The 20321-nt window shown below is 40.0% G+C and overlaps 1 protein-coding gene across 1 annotated transcript; it reads right to left on the reverse strand.

Moving 5' to 3' along the window:
* Positions 1-62: 62 nt before the first annotated feature.
* grid2ipa (glutamate receptor, ionotropic, delta 2 (Grid2) interacting protein, a) lies at positions 63-19943 on the reverse strand. The gene is given in 26 exon segments (XM_056753749.1): positions 63-1774; positions 1777-1803; positions 2529-2693; positions 2915-3033; positions 3117-3246; positions 3345-3431; positions 3523-3678; positions 3833-4029; positions 4138-4227; positions 6218-6305; positions 6398-8041; positions 8043-8117; positions 8212-8555; positions 8722-8896; positions 9005-9111; positions 9261-9401; positions 9757-9908; positions 10418-10705; positions 10815-10884; positions 11753-11838; positions 12379-12654; positions 17192-17346; positions 17574-17906; positions 18890-19143; positions 19327-19368; positions 19551-19943. Coding segments are annotated over 26 exon segments (5343 nt in total). The 5' UTR covers positions 19639-19943; the 3' UTR covers positions 63-1720.
* Positions 19944-20321: the final 378 nt, after the last annotated feature.

Consider the following 20321-nt stretch of genomic DNA (forward strand, 5'->3'; position numbering starts at 1 on the left):
TACCCTTTCTGATCGAAAAGATCAAACTCCACTTGCTCTTTATGTAAGACGACATACGCTGGTTAAAATGTAAGAGCGTTTTATTACCAAAACAGTGATGACAATAGAGCGATGTTGCAACATTCCTTATACACAGTTACTTAGTAATGATGCCAACATTCATTAGACATCACAAACCCAAAGCAAAACATTACAAGTCTAAAATAACGATCATGTATTTCTCAACAAAATAGGGGTGTTATGGGTGTTTTTGTATTTGTCAATGTATTGACACAATTTTTATTATTAATTATTGATTGTTTTTATTTATTATTTTTAAGACCAAAATGAATACCAAATGTCAAAGCATTCATTTGAAATATTTAGTTTTTTAGGAATCATAAACTATAAAAACAAACAGAAAGTTAGACATTATGATTCAAAAACATTTTCTAAACATGAAAGAGAATATAAACATGTACAATCATATAAACAACTATGAAATGGGCCTTGATCGTAAAAACATTTTATTCACTTATAAACTCAAAATTGGAAAGATGGATGAATTCTGACCAATATTAACTACTTTATTAAATACATGGATTCACATATAAATGTAATATACTGTAAATTTCTGGACATTGTCAGACCTGGTAAACTTTGTGTGTGTAATATTTGCACAAGCCTTACATTTGAATATTGGAAAGTCCCATATAATCTTTCAACGTACAATACATGTACAATGAATAAAATGATATAGCAAGAACCACTTGATTGTAATGAGGAATAAAAGCAGATTAGCAGCATAAAATATCATTTTTCAATAAACAGCAAAGGCATCTAGTAAAATTATCATCTACTATGTTTACATTCATTCAAAGCAATAAAATAACTAAATTGATCTTTTATATTACACAAAAGTATTCTCTTTATTTTATATATTGCATTTAAACAGTATGCACATGAGGAATGACTTTGATCAGTTAAGACATTAATTTGAATTAAAAAAAAATTAACCAATTAACCAAACCAGTTACCAACAAAAATCTTTGAGCCGGTAAAGTTCTATAGAATTAAGACACACTGTTGAACAGCACTTTTCCCCTAAACAACTTCATTTATTTATCAATTCTGTCAAAACAGGAAACTGACAGTGCTTGTTATATTTTATGTTAACTTTTTTTACATTTATGGTTGCCATTTCCTGATTTCCTTACATCACATTATTTAATTATTCACATAATGTGCGTAAAGTTCCAGAGTCTTTTACAAAATAATTTATGCATTTGGCAAGTGCTTTATGCAAAGTGTGTTCAACAGTACATTATTGTTCTCAATATGAAGAGTTTAGATGCAAAACCATCTCCGTCAAAAATGAGATTAGGATGTTGAGTGAATGCTCTCCACACATAGTAAATGTTACTCAAATAATTTGGCTTCAAAACCCTATAAGACCCCACTCTGCCCGGTCTGAAATATCTGGTTTTGTGGAAAATTTTAACGAAAAGTGGTCTGACGGATTCATATGCACCCTGCATTGAATCCACGACCTTTGCATTACTATTACTGAAATCGAGCTACTTATACATTTATTTAGTTTTATAAGCACAATCATTTCGATTTGTCCCATATTCGAATGAAGAGTAACTTTTTATAAAGTCAACTATGTAACTTGACAAGACCCGGATAGGACATGCGTCCATCAGTTTGGACAGATACACTGGAGTGTTGGACGGTTTCTTCACCAGGCTAAAGGAGAGGTCGTGCGTGGACTCTGGGGCTGCGTAGAGGGATCTCAGTAGTCTGGATGTCACTCAGACCTCTCTGAAAAACACAGACACCTTAGATCACCTTTACCATACACATGGATTTGAACAATTAAAAATTATATGTTCTTCTGCACTAACCAGACCTTTTAATTTTTTTATATCTTTTCTTTAGGTTAGTCTGTGTATTTATAGTATTCAATGGGCAAAACATGTTTTTAACATACTTTTAACACCTTTCACCCAACAATGAAAATTCTGTCATCATTTACTCACCTTTGAGAGGTTCCAAATCTCAAATTTCTTTGTTATGATGAACACAGAAATAGATAATTGGAAGAATGCTTATAGCCAGACAGATTTTAACCCCCATTGACTACTATAGTAGGAAAAATACAATCGTAGCAAAAATTGCCCCAGAACTGTTTGCTGTCCAACATTCTTCAAAATGTCTTCTTTGTGTTCAACAGACCAAAAAAAAACAATACAGTAATTTTGTATATAGGACAGCAAAAGGTTTTTTTGCTACTATGGAAGTCAATGGGGGGCAAAATCTGTCTGGTTATAAGCATTCTTCCAAATTTCTTCCAAATAAGAACATTGGTCATGGATAAAGTTTGCGGCTTTGGAGAGCAACGAGCTTACAAAAACAGGATGACCTCTCGAGGGAGCTCAGAAGAAACAATGACCTATTTTTGCCACCTGTTTGTCCTAAAAGCCTCAATAACTTCCTCTACTAGCATCCACCTCATACACCAGACATAAAACATATATGCAACTTACCTCAAATTTAGCAATGAACTCTGTAAAGATGCCAAAGAAACTCTCTGTGGTCGTTGCCTTCCCGTCCTCACCGAAAAAGGACGTGACTTTACAGAACTCCTCCATGGCCCTCTGCTGCAGAGACTCGAGGGACTGAACTGTAGGGTGACTGTTCTCCAGAAACCCCTGCGCACAACTGTTAAGGTTCTTTACGATAGGCATCAACAAAAAAACGAACGTCTTTAATCTTCACATATTTTAAAATCATGTTCTGAAGGCCCCAGAAGTTTCTTGTGGCTTGGCCTAAAATGTACTGTACATTGAGTGATACCCACTTGACTGCAAATGTTGAGGATTTAAGTGAGATTTTATATTTAAAAAAGATCTGATTTTCAGGGAGAGGATACACTCATAACAACAGCAAACCGATCCTCAGCCGTGGCCGGCATTTTCTGACACGCTGCACGAATGTCTTTGATTGTGGCATGTAAGTCATTGAAGTCAGAGGTGATGTTTCCCTCATTCACTGTAAAGAGAAATTATTGAATTATTTCCAATGATCCTTCAAGATTTATTTGATAAGATCAATTCAAACTGAATAGACATCACCTTTGGCTGCTTGTGGCACTGTCATGAGCTCCTTGCCGAAGTCAAGAACCTCAGGAAAGTGTTGGCACAACGATTTCACCAGAATGTGCAAAAATGTCGACTTTCCGTCCACTGTTTTGGTGGTGCTGAGCTACAATCACGAAACAGATAATGAAACACTACTTCCTTATCATTTTAAGAGACTAATTAAACCACATAAAAAGTGCATTCAAAACAAAGCAAGCTTACTTCAGTGAGAAAATTGATCTTAAAGCCAGTGGTTTTGTTGGTTTTGGGTTGACCATTATTCAGATAATTCCCCATTGCCAGAACAAACTGGAAAAAAATCAACAAAAGGATGTTAAGGAGAAAGGACATTTTTATAACTCGTTGACACACTGAGACTGAGCAAATAAATGACCCAAACCTCCAGAATCTTTGCTAGTTTCTTGCTGTTCTTGAGTTCCATCGAAGCCCTGAAAACACAGTCGTACGACCCCCTCATCTCTTCAGTTTTTTCTTGTAATGTTGTTTTAAAGTGGAGACATTTCAAACGGGTCTTGTATTCCGGCACAGAAAGCATCTGCGCAAAGATTGAACGATGACCGCACATACAAACACAAAAGACTGTAACTACTGAAACAATGTGCATTTTGTATATTAATCGAAAGATTTAATTATCCCCCAAATCTCAACTCATCACCTCCATAGCCTACTCAACTTAAATCAAACTGTACCTGTAGAACAAACTGGTCAGGCTCACTGAGTTTGTTTGGGTCGTCTATGTACTGTTCGTACTGTCTGACCTCCTCGTCATCCGGCGCGTACAGGAGCAGCTGTTTTATATGTGCCGACTCCAAACGTTCACTCGACATTGTCATCAGAACCTGCCGCAGCTTACCTGGTGATAGCTTCAAATGGGCAATCAGGATTGCTATGAAAAAGATAAAAGAGATTTGAGGCAATAGTGGTGCAGATACTCATATGCTAATGCTAACAGCTGAGAAGTTCATAGCAGATCAATCTAAATCAATCTACTCACAAGTATTGTAGGCCTTCTTATGGGAAAGAATCTCAACCACATCTTTCTTTCTGAAAGTTTCCACTTGAGGCGAGGGTTCTCGAGCAGAAACTGAGACATTGACAGGAAAGATTGGTCACTGCATGAAAGAGAGCATACTCTCGAACTGGTCCCAGTAAAAACTACAAAACCACAACAATGAAAGGTGATGATACAACCCCTTTGTTTCAATGATCTACATTTTTGTAGGTAAGACTACATCACTTGTCATGTGTAGTTACTATTTATACAGTGATCTTACTGAAGCCAAAGAAACATCTAGATTTTCATACATAGGATACATGTCAAATTAACCAATAGATGTTCTAATTGATTAAGCACACTCTAAAATATAGTCTAAAAGACTTGGTTTCTGTGATATAGGTGCTTAGGTAGGTTTTAACTTGAGTGACCACCGATCTGATTCCGATACCTGAATTGTAAGAGAGGGCCGATACCGATCCGATACTAGTACTGCTTTTCCTGACCAGTGTAGAATTGCATGTATTTTTTTGTATTGAACAGAACTACAATGTATTTAAGAAAAGTTGACCGTATTGATATACATATATATATATATATATATATATATATATATATATACATAATGATATACAGTTAAGCTTTATAATGTAGTGCAATATTTTAAGTGATTTAAGTAAAAACACTCTCACAAAGTACAGATACTTGAAAAATGTACATGAGTAAAAGTGAAAATACTTCACTACTGTACATCTCTGCTCTAATGTAAAGTGGCACAAAAGGGCCCATGCTCATCCCAGGTGCAGAATGATGCGCTTAATGGATCCGCTTCTCTAAATGTATTGCGCATTCTGGGAGCTGGATGATAAGCTTCATTCATTCTCTTATTTACGCCTACTGTGTGCGTCCCTGGTGCGGAATGATGCGCTCATTCAATCCGCCTTGACACGCTTAATGCACCTTCTTCTGAAGTTCATAATAGTTACAACACAAAGGTAAGAGATATGTTATACGTTTTACATAAAGTGCATTGCATCCTTCCAACAGTTACCTGAGCCTTTTAATTAAAAGTTTAAAAACAGAGTTATTGTGTGTGAGTGACACGTTTTACTCAGACCGCTTCCAATGATTTAATCTGACACCCTTCAGTGATTAGCAACTCCAGCAAAATACAGTAATTTTAAACAAAACCAAAGACTATTATCTAGTGATTATGCAGAATAATTAAAACATTGGAACATCTTGGAAAGAGTACATCCTGACTGTCACCTAACACTAAAGTATGCTGAATGGAGAGAATGACAGATGACATCAGTAACAGTTTCACAGTTCCCCTCAGTCAGGCCCTGCGTTCCAACTGGGAGATATGACCCTCTGAAGGGTCCTTTGGAGAGGCAAGTATCATGGCCGCCATACTGAAGGGTCGTTCCGAACCGAAGTACTTATAACTGGCCACTTCAAAGGTCCCTTCAGAATAAAGAATTTCGAAGGGTACAATTGATGGTCACTTTGGGTTTCCATGATCTTTTGAGCAGATTCTTTGCGTGGCGACTCCGCCTACTTATGGGCCCTTATGGGGGATAATAAAGGGCACTTCAAGAAACAGTTGTTTGGTCCCCTACACCCTTTAACCCTTCAAAGCTCTCACTCCGGACGGTAAACCATTTGAAGGGCTTAGGGCATAGGGATGAGTATTCTTTCTTTAGAAATTCTGCAGGCATCTTGGTGTCCTCCTTAACTATCTCTTCTCTTGTACGTGCACTTTATTTAAGAGGACAGCCAGATCTGGAAAGGTTCATGGTTGCTATACATTTTCTCACATTTTTTATGATAGACCTATCGGTGCTATAAGTAGTACTTTTAAGAACATTCTGTGTCATGAAAATTGTCTTATATTCTTGCATTAACAGGTATCAGAGACAAAGGTATTTTGCTGGCTGCTAGCTGATGTGACTGGTTTGCCTTACTATTTTAAAGAAGGGTTTCAGACATTTGGCTAACCAGCATAACCAGCCTATACCATGAAGACCAGAGCACCCAAAACTCTTTTTGCTTATTTCTTTTCTCACACTTTACTCACCAGGGTTCTTTTGTGTCCCAAAATGAAGCTCCAAGTCAAGGAATTTCACCATGTCACTCAGCTTGTCATAATCACAGTCTTCCTCCAACTGCAGTGAGAAAGCATATGTATCCTTATAAATAATCATGTTGTGCTTGAAATGATATGTAATTGTGCTGATTTCTTTCGCTAAATTCTCACCTGTCCCCAGATTGTTCCCTCTGAATTTACCACCTGTTCCCACCGTAGTCTCTTTACGCTCATGTGACTGGAATCCGATTTTTGGGGGGAGGACTTTGGGAGAGGAGGCGGCACGCAAGGAGGAGGTAAAGGTGGAGGTGGTGGTGGCTCCACGGTAGACCCTTTGGTAGGGTGGTGGCTTTGAGGTTGGGGTGCACCTGGTGGTTGAGTTTGGGACTGGGCTTCATGATGGCTGTGATGGTGATGATGATGTCGATACTCCTGGTACATGGGCTGAGGGCTCTGCCTGGCCTGTACAATGGAGGGGGTTGAACGTTGTTGCTGCTGAATCTGTTGCTGCTGCTGCTGAATTTGTTGCCGAATCTGTTGCTGTTGAAGCTCTTGCTGCTGCTGAAGTTGTTGCTGTTGTTGAAGCTGTTGTTGTTGTTGAAGATGTTGTTGATGTTGAAGTTGTTGTTGCTGCTGCTGAAGTTGTTGTTGGTGAAGATGTTGCTGCTGAATCTGATGTTGCTGTGAAGGATGGGGCTGGAAGGTGGACAAAATCTGCTGGGGCTGTTGAGTTTGGTGGGGTTGATGGATCTGGTGGTATTGAGGAGCAGTCTGGATGGGTTGGACTTGGTGTATAAGCTCAATCTGGTGAATTTGGCGAGTTGATGAAGGAGGTTGGGTTGGTGTGTAGGCTTGTTGAGAGTGGTGACTCTGGTGGTGGTACTGTTGTTGACTTGGCTGAGATGGGTGATTAGCTTGAGAAACGACTTGAGCCATGTGTGTCTGATGCATCTGTTGGTCCGCTCTCTCCAGTCTTTCAATATGCTCCATTTGTTCCAGTCGCTCTAAACGCTGCATCTGTTCCAGTCTGTCAAGCCTGTCCATGGAGCTTGAGAGGTGGCCTTGATGACACTGATGAATCTGATAAGCATGGTGGTCCGGATGCAAGGGTTGAGGCTGCATGTCATAGATGTGCCTATCTGAGCGTTCCTTTCGTTCAATCCTATCCAGTCTATCCATGGAGCTCGAAAGTTGAGTCAGAAGGGTCTGGTGCGCATGCTGAGTTTGATGCATTTGATGACTTGATTGGGATTGGTGACTCGGTTTATTTTGATTAATGTGATGCATATGGTAACCCTGGTGGTGTTGATGAGCCTGGTGAGTTGGATGGTGCATCTCGTAGATCCCGTGGCTGGATGACTGAGTTATATCTGGAGAGGGAATTGGGGGTAGAGACTGGTGCATCTGCTGCTGAGTTTGTTGAGGATGGCCAGCTGTTGATTGAACTGGAAGTGAGTGGTGCTCCTGGTGGATTTGGTGCTGGGTCATCATTTCATCACGGGTAGACAACACCTTGTGAACGGACTGTCGTTTTGGGGGTGGGTTGGCCCTTGGTGGGGGTGGCGGAGGAGGCCCGTTGTGGCGACGGAAAGTCAGTTGTCGTGCTGCATGGTCAGGGGTGAAGCCAGCAGGTGGAGGGGAGTCATTGAATTGGACAGGGGGAGGAGGTGGAGGAGTCATGGGTGGTGGAGGAATTTGCTCAGAGCTGGATGAGTAGGTGAGAGAGCTGGCATCCTCACTGCTGCTATGTACTTCACTTGGACTGCTTAGCTCTGGAGGCATGTACAGACCCTCTTCCTCGTCCTCTTCCTCCTCTCTTCTTCTTCTTCTTCTTCTTCTTCTCCTCCTCTACATCCTCTTCCTCATTTTGGAAGGTCATCTGGACTACATCCTAGTGAACCAAATGAAAGACGGCATTTAGATTACATGTTATAAAAGCATGGAACTCTCAAAATTCACATGGTTTTCAACAACTTTACACAAACCTCTTCATAGTCATTCTCTGGTGAGAGGAAATCATCCACAGATAACTGCTGTCCAAGCTGTTCACCAAGGGCCTCCATGAACAAATCTGTGTCCGGGGTACGAGGTGGACGTGAGAATGTGTAACGTTTCTTGCGAATGGGTGGACCCGGGGGGTAGTCAGGAGGAGAGGGTGGAGAAAGGGGTGGACTGTCCAGACTGATGTAGGGGTTCGACTCAGCACTGGTTTGGTTAGGAAGAGCTGGTGGGAAGCAGGGGCGCTGGGGACTAAGGGGAGGCTCTTGTGTCCAAGACTGTGGAGGCTGTGGAGGAGGAGGGGGTGCAGGCTGGGCTGATTTGCGACTACCTGAGAGATGAAGGGGGAAATTCCACTTTTTGCATTGTTGAGGTGTAGAAATTGTGCATTACACCACAAAAGAGAATTAGCATGTTTGGAAACTAATGTTTTCCTTTGGTGTCAAAAAGAAAGGAATATAACAGCATCAAAATCAGTCACTATTATTGCACTATACCTGAAGTTGCTCTAACAGATGGAGATGAAGAGTGAGCCCTCACAGACTGCGACGAAGCATGCGGGAAGACATCTATGTTAACCAGAGAGTCATTAGCCGGGGGAGGTCGACTTTTCAGGGATTTCGATCTCTTCCCTGCATAGGCATTCTCTAGCTCAGCATACACTGCTGACAGCTAGAAGAACCACAGGTATTGGGTGTTTGATTTGAATGTTTGAGAATATTCTTGTTTCATTAAACCCTTATGCATACAAATCTGTGTGATTCAGAGATGACAGCTCACATTGGTCAGATTGTTGGGCGTCTCTGGTAGAGAAGTTCCATCACCTGATTGTCTCTCTCCAGGGGTCAGTCTCATAGAGGCAACCTCAACTGGATCAGTGCAGATCCCTCATACATGGAGAAAACAAATGAACGGTTTGTTGGTCTTGGAAGAACATGTCTTTGTAATCATAGCTTTGTACATTAAATAACACTTATTGTTGATTTTTAGACAAGATGTTGAGTGTATTTCAACATTGTGTCTAATGAAGGCTTACCCATTCCCAAATGAGTGCCGATCACTAGATCATCTGAGCTACGTCCTCTCACACTGCTCCGGTAGGTGGTTCCAGTCACCTTCATTGAGCTGCTTCGTCGATGAGGCTCATGAGCCGGATGTTCAGGGTCTGATACTGGCACTGTCCATAATGCATTTAAAATAAATCTAAATATGATTTAAGGTCAATTAAAGGAATATTTCACTCCAAAATGAAAATTCTTTCATCATTTACTCATCCTCATGTAATTTCAAACCAGTATGACTTTCTTTGTTTCTTTCGCAAAACACTAAAGAATATAATTACATCTACCCATTTGGCAGACGCTTTTATTCAAATTGCATTGCATTGGACTATAGATTTGTTGGGATCGAACCCATGACCTTGGCATTTGCTAGCGCCATGCTCTAACTACTGAACCAAAGGAAAGATATTTTTACGAACATTGGTACGTCTGTAATCTTGGGCAAACAAGATGAAAGGATGCTTAACTCACATGTGACTTTATATCCAAGGAAGCGTGAGATCTTGTTCTGGCAGAGTTCTTGCTCCTCGTATGTTAGCAGCTGGTAAACAAACTGCCAGATCACCTGCTTTGCCGGGGTGTCCAACACAGGGAACACGTCTACAATCAAAGTGTCCACATTTCTAAGAGCATTAAAAGAAAACACAAATCAAGTTCTGTCAGGTTCACTATCGTCAAAAATAATTGACAGTTAGCGTTCACTTTAGATTGGCGGTATAGTTCTGTTCTGGGGAAAAACTGCAGCCATAACCTTCCTTAGTGTAACAGAACTGTACAACAGATGTCATTAGTTCTTATGTAAAGAGTCCGGATTGTAAATGTGGGGTGGAGCTGAGGATGGAGGAGTGTAGTTTGTTCCCGAGCAACGCGATAAGCTGCTGTTAGCTGAATTAATTTTAAAACGGAAGCTGTAACAGCGTCATATTTCTCTTGGTGGATGAGGATCAGCTTATGCGAGCTTGACTGACGTGACCTGCCAGAACTAACGCTATAGGCTCTATTCTAGCACAATCCGAGAGAAACAACAGAAATATTTCCATATGATCAATGTCGATATTTGCTATCGTATCCGTTAAAGGGCATTCATCCTCCTCTATTGTTTTTCTGCGAGATGCGTCTCCATCCCAATTACCTGTGCTGGAAGAAGGCCTCCAGGGCTTTACAGATGGTGTATCTCTCCTGGATGGTGAGGAGGTGCTCGAGCTGCTGACTGAAGGTCCGGCCATGTACACGAATGCTGGGAGGAAGGATCTCTGCGACCCACTGCAGGGAGCTGAGCACCGGAGCGCGGGAGCGAGGAGACACCTCCACCAGATCGACTTCAGACATGGTGAAGGCCGGTGGCCCATCCTCGACCACCAGACTGGGCATTGCTCCACTGCCCTGCAGCAAGGACACCACCTTCTCATGCGAACAACTCCTGGGAAGACGCACACGAATATGAACACAATAATGAACAAGTATTTTTGATCATTCGTTTCCTTGGCTCAGTATTACAATCAAACCATCTTCCCAATGACATGCCTTACCTCATATCCAACCCATTTAGAAACAGGATGCGATCTCCAGGTTTCAGACCGGCCTTCTCAGCAGGGCTGCCTGCAGGCGGAAAGGCAACAGACCACGCAGAAAGTAACTATTGACAGTGATCAAACGGGCTCCAACTGAGATTAAGGCGTATTTATGAAATGACGTGAGATCTATAAATCATGCCCCTACGGCTGGTGTGTTGGTCACATTCTAAGAATGGATGTTTCTCTTTGGCTTTCGGTGGCTTAATGTGGGAAACGTGTGAATCTGAAAGGATTCGTGGTAGATCAAAACATAGTTTCACCACCTGTGTCGCTTCTGACTCAGTCTGTGGCTTACGTTGTGTCTTCTTGGTACTCTCTTTCTCCTGCTGTTAGAGCAAACTGCCAGTTTTTGCCACCTAACTTTTTGATGTGACTCAGAGTTGACTAAACTTTCATGGATATATCGTTCACGTAATCTTCTCTGGTTCTTTTTTGAAAAACAGACCCCTATACTCGTAGGGTATACATAGACTTTCATTTAAAATAAATAAAGCTTAAAACACAAGCTTGCCCTTAATAAGGAGAAATCGCAGTGTTAAAGAAAAATAATGAGAAAAAAGAAATTATTCTGAATTGGACAAGAGATGAGGAAAGAGATTTATTCTTAACATTAAAGCTGCAATCTGCAACTTTTTTGGGTTTACAATAAACTAAAATCTGCATCTGTTTCTGAGCTGTCAGTTTGACTTTATTTGATTATCCAAAAGTATGTAAAGTAACCTGCACTTTTATAACAAACAGTATGTGTAGAAGTCACTTCACAGCGAAGAACCATTTCTTCATTGGTAGAAATAAAGGTCTCTCTTCGAAATAAAGGTCCTTCATTTTCATATCCTCTAACACGCGGTATTGGTCTAGTAATGTAAATGTGACTACGTGTGTTGATTTCATACCTGGTATTACAGAGTCAATCCAGACTGGAGCGTGCCCACGTAAAGTAAATCCAAAACTCTGGTTTCCTTTGTATACTCGTACTGTCCTATAGAAAGACAATACAAGAATTTAAGTGAATCAAATAAAAAAAATGTCTAGATATACTGTAAAAGCACAATAACATCATGCGTCATGTTTTATGAAACAAATATGGAATTCCTTGTTTTCTTCCTTTGATCCATAAAATCCTAAATCATGCATATTTGTGTCCAGGCCATGTTGGAAATTCTTTAATAATTCTCTAATTAAAAGCTATGCTAATATTAAATTAATAAACTGGTGGCTGCAGATATTTGGACCCCATTGTATGTACAGCACACATCATCTAACATATAAAGGTGTCAAATAAAATGCCAAAAAATATACATTGCAAGAGTGAATCAATGAGAACGAAGTGAAGGAATGACACTGATCATTTAATAAGCAAGGCTAATTTTCCATTCAGGAATCAATGGTAAAGTAAATCATTCTGTCTATGTCTCCATTGATTATTTTTATCAGCCTTATGTCAAATAATAACTTTTATCAGCATTGTCAAATATTAACTCCTTGTCTAAAGCACTTCACAGGAGTTCTTGTTTCTGACCTGCGTGTTGAAAAGGAGCTTGAATGTCCCGCGATCAGAGAGGTGGTCTTGCGCAGGCCGCGGGTAGGGGGCATAGCCAATTCTTCATTGGCTGTCCGTGGCACAGAGCTGGCTCGGGTGGACACAGAAAGTAGACGATCGGGGTGGTCCTCACTCCGGCTTCGACGCAGACGGTTGTTCCTGTGGTCGCTGAAACTTCGGCCCCTCAGGCGACTGATGAGGCTCTGCGAGACCATCTCATCGAAACGCTGCCTATGTTTCTTAGGGATGAAGATCCTGAGAAACATGGTACAGAGAGGAAGAAAAATACACAGTCGGCTGTGTGAAGAAACTCTCACGCCTGGTGAAAAAATGCTGGATGGAGAAACAGAGAAGGAGGAGAGACGGTGATGAGACATTCTGCTATAATTATGATACAGAGATGTTTTTTTTCTCAATCTGCTAGGAAGGAAAAAACAGATCTTGTGATCCAAATAGTTTTGTCTGTTCTGTGGAGAGATGCTGGTAAAAATAAACAGTTTTATCAACTGACAGGTAAGCAGGTGATTTCTATGATTAAAGAGAGAGAGAGAGAGAGAGAGAGAGAGAGAGAGAGAGAGAGAGAGAGAGAAAGCTACAAAAATGTTTAAAAAAAACCTAGAGAAATCTATGATTATCTTGAATAATCAATGCACACATACACAGTTTGTATTCCATATACAGTGTATGTACATTTAAAGCAGAAACATGAGAATTGAGTGAGTGAGTGAGTGAGTGAGAGAGAGAGAGAGAGAGAGAGAGAGAGAGAGAGAGTGAGACAGGGAGAAAGAGAGAGAGAGAGAGAGAGAGAGAGAGAGAGGGAGAGAGAGGGAGAGAGAGAGAGAGAGAGAGAGAGAGAGAGAGAGGGAGAGAGGCAGAGGGAATTAAACATTATTTATTTGCATAATATTCCACATCCAAAAAAAATTACATCTAAAAAAATCTTATTATAATATAAACTAAAAACATGAAAAGTAGATTTTAACACTAAATACAAACTTAAAACTTTTTATTATAAACTAAATAACACCATATATATATATATATATATATATGTACAGTATATATATAAATGATCAAATAAATAAAACTAAATATGAATAATACCAAATAAATAACACTAAATATAATAAAAAAATTACAAATAACTTAAAAACATAAATATGAACTACATACATAAAGTATATATATAAATGAAGTAGCATATATAAAAAACTAACTAATTAAAATACCAAAATAACACTAAATAATTATATAACCCACATTTTTATGATGTAACTTGTCTGTAATTTTTGTTTATATACTATACATACCACTTCTAATGTCCATGACTAAAAACTGATAATACACATGAATTTGGAGATGTGACACAACAGCAGCTGGCAGCTCAAGAGCTTCAGTCTAATCCTGCGTCTGCAAATATCTCAAATTGGCTCACTTTTTACATTGGCTATCAGGTGGCAACCCAAGAAGCACTTTTTAAATAGGCCAAAATTCACAAATAGGAACCTCAGAGTACAAACTACTGAATCATCCACTGACTATTTGATTCGAGCTGTATTGCACAGAAGTTGCAAAATGGCAAGCTCATATCTGACTGGCGGCCTCTACATTACGCAACATCTGCACAGTTGTCATCAACCTCACAGGAATAAAAGTTATGCTGATTTGACAAGCTAGACAAAGTGTAAAATGAAATTCATTAACAACGTCATGGCACTTCTGAAGAGAACAATACTAATTTGAAACTTTATAAATCATAAAACATAAGTGTATGAAGTTACTGCTATTATAAACGATGGCACGCAATTTCAGCTTCAGTTGGATAAAAATACTACAAGCACTGTCTCTGCCGCCTGTGTTCGACACATTCTTGATGTGAGTTGAATCCAGATTTCTTTCAACTTTGATTTAGTTCAGGATGCCCTCAATTAGAAGGAGGTCACAGGAAGTCTAAAATTAACTAGAAGCTGGTGGGGACGCAGATCAAGGACACACATTTCAAAATGAATGAAGGTGCAAATGAGGAATATATCAAAGCATCGCGATTGTCAGAGAAACCGATTTACATAAGCTCTGAATTGCACGTTTTTAGTTGTTTTACATTTTATATGAATACGTTCAATTAGAAAATAAATAATGTTAAATTAGTCTTCATGTACAAATTTATCTGCCAAATGCATAAATGTTAATGTATTTTTAATCCTTTACTCTTCACATATCATTTAAACGATCGTATCGATACTGCCCAATACTGTTTAAAATTCCCAAAATATAAAACCAGACTTTCATCAAAATATGATCTTGAAAGACCCCTCTTACCGAAAGCGCCTTGAAAAACCCCCGTCTCGTCCCATGCTTTCAATTTTAATTCTCAGACAAAATAAGACGATATTCTTGGTCTCAAGTCTTCAAGATGCCATTGACCGACCACAACAGGACGATTAAGAAAGCCATTCATCTCCAGCATCCCGCTGAGGTAAGGTTTTAAGTAACCGGTTAGCGCCAACTTGAGGACCAAAAATGTTGCTTGGACTACGAAACGAAACTCGAGGTCACGTCCTCACTGAGTCAGCTTCCACGAGGTCGCCCACATCTGGGTTGCCTTGGGGAGTTTAGTGTTGGACTCGAACGTACATCCAGAACCATAGGTGCAGGTAAGAGATAATGCTGGAGCTGCTTCAGAGGTGGAGAGAGAGAATAAATGAAAGAGTAGAGCAAGAACGGAGACAGAGAAGAGAGATAGTTTCCCATAGGAAATCTGAGGCAGGTCAGCGAGAAAAAAAGAGAACCATTCAATCCGATCCACAAAGCCGGCAAGCAAGAGTTAGAAGCTTCTTTGAGTAAGGACAATGTGTTAGGACAACGTGAAACCTCCTGCAAAATAAACACTGATCAAATAAAGTGTCGTTTGATGGGAAAAGTCTAGCTACAATGATCCGATCCATTCCGATCCAAATGAAAGGTAAGATGCCAAAATCTACCAGCAGGTCCTTTGTGCCTCAGCCGCAAACTCACAACTTCAAATCAAGAAAGTTATAATGTGGATTTTGTAAAAAGTTCTGGGGCGTCATGGACCTGAGAGAGGCTTATTATGAGAAGTAGGCTGCTTAAAAATAGAGAGGATCTATGGGGAGAACCGGACACGTTTTGCAGGGACACAAGAGCAAAGCGGAGAAATGGATTTGAGGGAACTGAAGGACATTGATGCGTCAACACGCAAGACATATCAAGAGAGAAATGCATGCTATCTTTGAGATGCCACTACATGCATCAAATATGTACTAAACATAAATTACCCCATTCAATACAAAATCAGAACTGCTCGATATTCAGAAATAACTATTGACAGCTCTCAGAAAATATTGCAGACAAATAAAAACAATTCAGAGCACAACCAGAAAGAGCCTGAACAAGTTTTCTTACTTTTTAAAGAAGGCATTCATGATCACTTGCGATGTTGGCGAGGTTAAATTGAATCTGATGGAAAGCATTGATCCAGGTGGTCATGTTGTCCTTTGATAACTGTAAAACCACTTGTAAATAAGTCCAAATTCAGGAAGATTTCAAGCAGCTTCTTTTAAAATGCACTTGCTGAAAATGTGTCTGTTAGTAAAACACATCAAGCATCATTCCTCCCTGGCGGTAGGGAAGATAAAACTGGTCTGTTAGTGTAAGTGAAAACCGATAAGCCACGAGACGCATTCAATTCTCCTGACAGAGACCTTCATCAGCAGATTATTACAGTGAGAAAGGGAAAAATAACACCTGCTAATTTACAAGAGAAAGGTGAAAAGATGAGATCAAACTGCTGTTACGGTATAACTTTATGATATGAGAAATGTTTTTTACCATTTGCAATCAGTTACTCACTTTCATTTTTATATATAACCATGTTGAAAGTGTCAGATGAAGCAAAAGTTGACTACTTATGGTTCTTTTAACCTTCTCTAGTCAAAAGTCCCTTTAAGGAAAGACAACAGAACTGGCGGCCATACTTGCAATGCCTTTCCTATTCCATTGATACCAAACAACTACTTGAATATGGAAAAACTGATATAGACCACTTCAGAAGACGTAAACAATAATGGTCCAACGATGGTTTGCATTTAATAACAATAGAAAAATTTGAAAACTTTTATAACCGAATCAAAATGTTTTGAAGATTTATCTATGTATGTAAGATTTAAAACTAAAAAATAAATCTGGAAGTGTATTTGTGCATCTTGCAAAGTGGTCTATATCTTAGATTGCTCCATATATCACTATAAAACATCATTCTACGACCAACAAATACACCTGACATCGGTTTCATAAATTAAGCTAAAATCATACGAAAATACACTATTATGTGTTTCATGCACAATGGTTGGCAAGTGCATCACAACACTCAGTACAGAGCTCCTCCTCCAGAGGATCATCAGTCTTTTAAAGGTTGGCTAAAATGAACGATTTCAGTTTGGAAACATAATTCTGATAAATTATTTTAACATGAACTAATGCTGATGAAATTAAACACCATCACCAGTAAAAAGTCTTATACTTGTATAGTGCATTATTTGAGGAAGCCATTGTGGACATTGAGTGCACTTATTCAATCCCACGATGCATTGCGTCTCAGCAAAAGATACCCACAGCCCTACCGGTGTACTCAGTATCCAAATTTACTCACTCATGTACATTAAATGTATACCTAGGTCCTAGGTAATGTGAATGGTATATGGGTGATTTCGGACACACTGATGGTCTGGGACACTGGCCCTTTAAGAGGCGTGTCATATAAGCTCGTCGGTACCTGATGCTGTCAATCAGTTGCTGATGCTCCTCGGTAAGCAGTATTTCTGGAAGGGTGGATGCCAGTCCTTCAACGTCCCTCTCATTTGCATACTGCTTCAGCAAATCAAAAAGCCTCTCTTTCACCTCAGGCTCCTCCCCTAAAATCTCCTCAACCTGTGAAACACAGAGAGGGCATCTGTCATAAGTGCAACAATGTACAGAATAAACTTTTTTTAATAAACTTTCTTCCCACACAGTTTATATCCAGGTCAAGATCTGAAGGTTTCAGGGATTTAAGGCCCTGTTCTAAATAATGCTCTTCATGCGTACTTGCTGTTATGCAATAGCCATAATGTGACCATAAGGTGTCCCATTTATGATTTTAGGTTTAGGAAGCCAACCTTTTTATTAAACTCCAGAGCTTTGTGCTTGCGGTCCTGTCTGAACATGTCTCCGCTCTGATACGTCTCTTTCATGCTGGTGCTGGTGCGTTTCTGCCAGCGGTTGATACGCAGGACGCCCAGGCGCAGCGTGCGGCCCTGAGACACCTTGATCATGGCCGCTGCGGTCTCGTGTTGCTTCACTGGAATCCCGTTCACCTCCATCACATAGTCACCAGCACGGAGACCACTCCGCCCTGCTGGAGAGTTGGGCATGCAGTCCTCCACCAGCAGGGGGCTGTCTCCCACTATGGTGAAGCCGAATCGACCGTCAGGCCCAGGGGAAATGTCCATCTGTGGTGGAGATGTGGATAAGGGTGAATGACCTGGTTTCACAGTAGTAGCAAAGGAAAATTTGAGATTTGAATTCACCTGAAGGGCATCTTGAGCAAACAAGAGACCCTGAACAAACCAAGATAAACTGTGCTATATATACTGTATATATAGTACTGTACAACATATACCTTACATAAAGAAGCTTTATGTTTTTATTACCTTAAAATTAGCTATTTCTATTTACATACACCGTGGGTACCCTTAAATGAAATTCGTCATGTTGTTTCTACAGTAGCCCTAAATGGACAAACTGCTGTTTCGTAATTACGTTATCTCCTTCTGCAAAGAAGCAAAAATGTGATGACATCTTCTGTGTCAGTCACCGTAGAACTTCAAGGGAGGGGAAGGGTGGAGTGAATGTTGGTCGCAATTCAATACTTCACCACTAGATGGCGCTAAATTTCATACACTGGACCTTTAGTAAAAAAATTTGACGAATATTTGGATACAATACCTTAACAACTGCTGGTTTAACGTTATTGCAAATGGCTCGGAAAAGTTACTTTTAAGAAATCTTCATCATTTGTTTGGTTGATCAAAGTTTATCAATAAAGTGTCCAAATAGTTTTTGGGGCCACTGTACTATTTGCACTTGCTCCGCCCACCAATATGTGCAGTGGCGTCAAGTGTAAGGTCTATTAAGCTCTTGGTCTATTAAGGCCGGGGTTCAAATCCACATTTCGCTGAATATAATCTTTTACCTTTTTCTATCACATTACAGATCATAGAGGCATTTGTTTCTAATAAAATTGATTTAAGACTTAAATTCATTCATAAGTTTATGGTAAGGTTGGGGCTATAATATCTCAATAAGTTGCCATCATTTTAATAATTGATTATTAACAATATTATTATTGCATAATCTTCAATGCATAACAAAACTGGAACAAAAATTATGCCGATATGTTAGTTGATGATCAAGTGAATCAAGTAATATTGACCTGTTCAATCCGAGACACGACTCCGATGCTGGGCGGCACAGTTTTGAGGGTCTGAGCCAGGGCAATGAGTGCTTTCGTGCTCAGAGTAGAAACGTTCTGCCCGTCGATCTCCAGAACCTGGTCACCCGGCTGCAGTCCTGCCATATAAGCGCTGCTGCCCTCCACCACAGAGAGGATATAACTGGGTCCATCTCCACATAGCTTAAAGCCAAACTCTTCCGGCCAACCCTGGTTATTCGCTGGAAGAGCCAATTCTGCCAAATAATCGAAATACAACATTACTAAAAATGCAGATTTCTTGGTCTTGTTGCAACCACCCATGTTTTATTTTCAACTCACAGGTATATCACATATTAAATTAGAATTAAATTGTAAAACAAATACAAAAAGTTTAATGTAATAATAAGAAATGACGTGAAGAAGTTTTTTCCACGCACCAATATTCAGGGGAAAATCTCTCAGCACATTGGGGTTTGGATCTGTGAGAATGAACACATAATTTTACTAAGATGTAATGCATACATATGTGTTAATAAAATGTTATCAATGTAACATCAATTTAATAACTAATGTGACAATGTGAATGACATTATTGATTATTGCTATTTCATTCACAACCCCATAGATCGCTCTTAAACGCTTTTACATCTAAGGAACTTACAGAAATCTTTGGAGGCGCTGCGGGATCCAGATCTGCCTTGGCGAAGGGAAAAACGTCCCTTCTGGCTCTTAAAAAGTCTTCTCATCATAGTTTCAGAATCGTTCCTAGAACGTGCCGATATGGAAAGACAAGCTCTGAGGGGTCACCCCAGGTCAGCCTCTTACCTTCCTCAACAGGTCACCTTCTCCACGACTATAAAACCCCCCAAAAAACCAGCAGAACTTGCCCCATTGAACACCCTTCAATGAAGATCCCGGTCCAGAAGGTGTAAACCAAGAGAGCGGCGTTGAGCTCTCTGCAGCCCTGGTTCTACATCTCCTCTAAATTTTTCCAGCTGTAACCCACAAGCAAAGCACGGAGCAGAAATCTGGGACAAGCTAGCTGGGTCTTTAATGATTATTTTGCGAGAGAAAGGCACAGTGAAGCCCCATTTTTCTATAAATACCTCCCCCTCTCTCTCTCTTTCTGATGCTGGTGGATTGGGACATCTCTAAGGGCTCTGGAGTGACCCAGAAACTGCCTGTCACAGCAGCAGAGGACGGCGCTCTGATTACAGATCCTCAGAGATGCTGTGGTACAGTTAGATGAAGTCTGGGACATCATTTAATTCCATTTTCCCTATAAGAATCGAATGCAGGATCCATGATTCCAACTCTTATTCACAAGAAAACAGGTTGAGGGATACAGTGAAGTTCCACAAAACTGCAGTGATAGTTGTCATGTAGTATTACAGTGTTACGTCATACGAAAGTCATCAGTGCCAGAATATAT

This window comes from Triplophysa dalaica, chromosome 7 (assembly GCF_015846415.1).
Source record: "Triplophysa dalaica isolate WHDGS20190420 chromosome 7, ASM1584641v1, whole genome shotgun sequence".
NCBI classification, from domain to species: domain Eukaryota; kingdom Metazoa; phylum Chordata; class Actinopteri; order Cypriniformes; family Nemacheilidae; genus Triplophysa; species Triplophysa dalaica.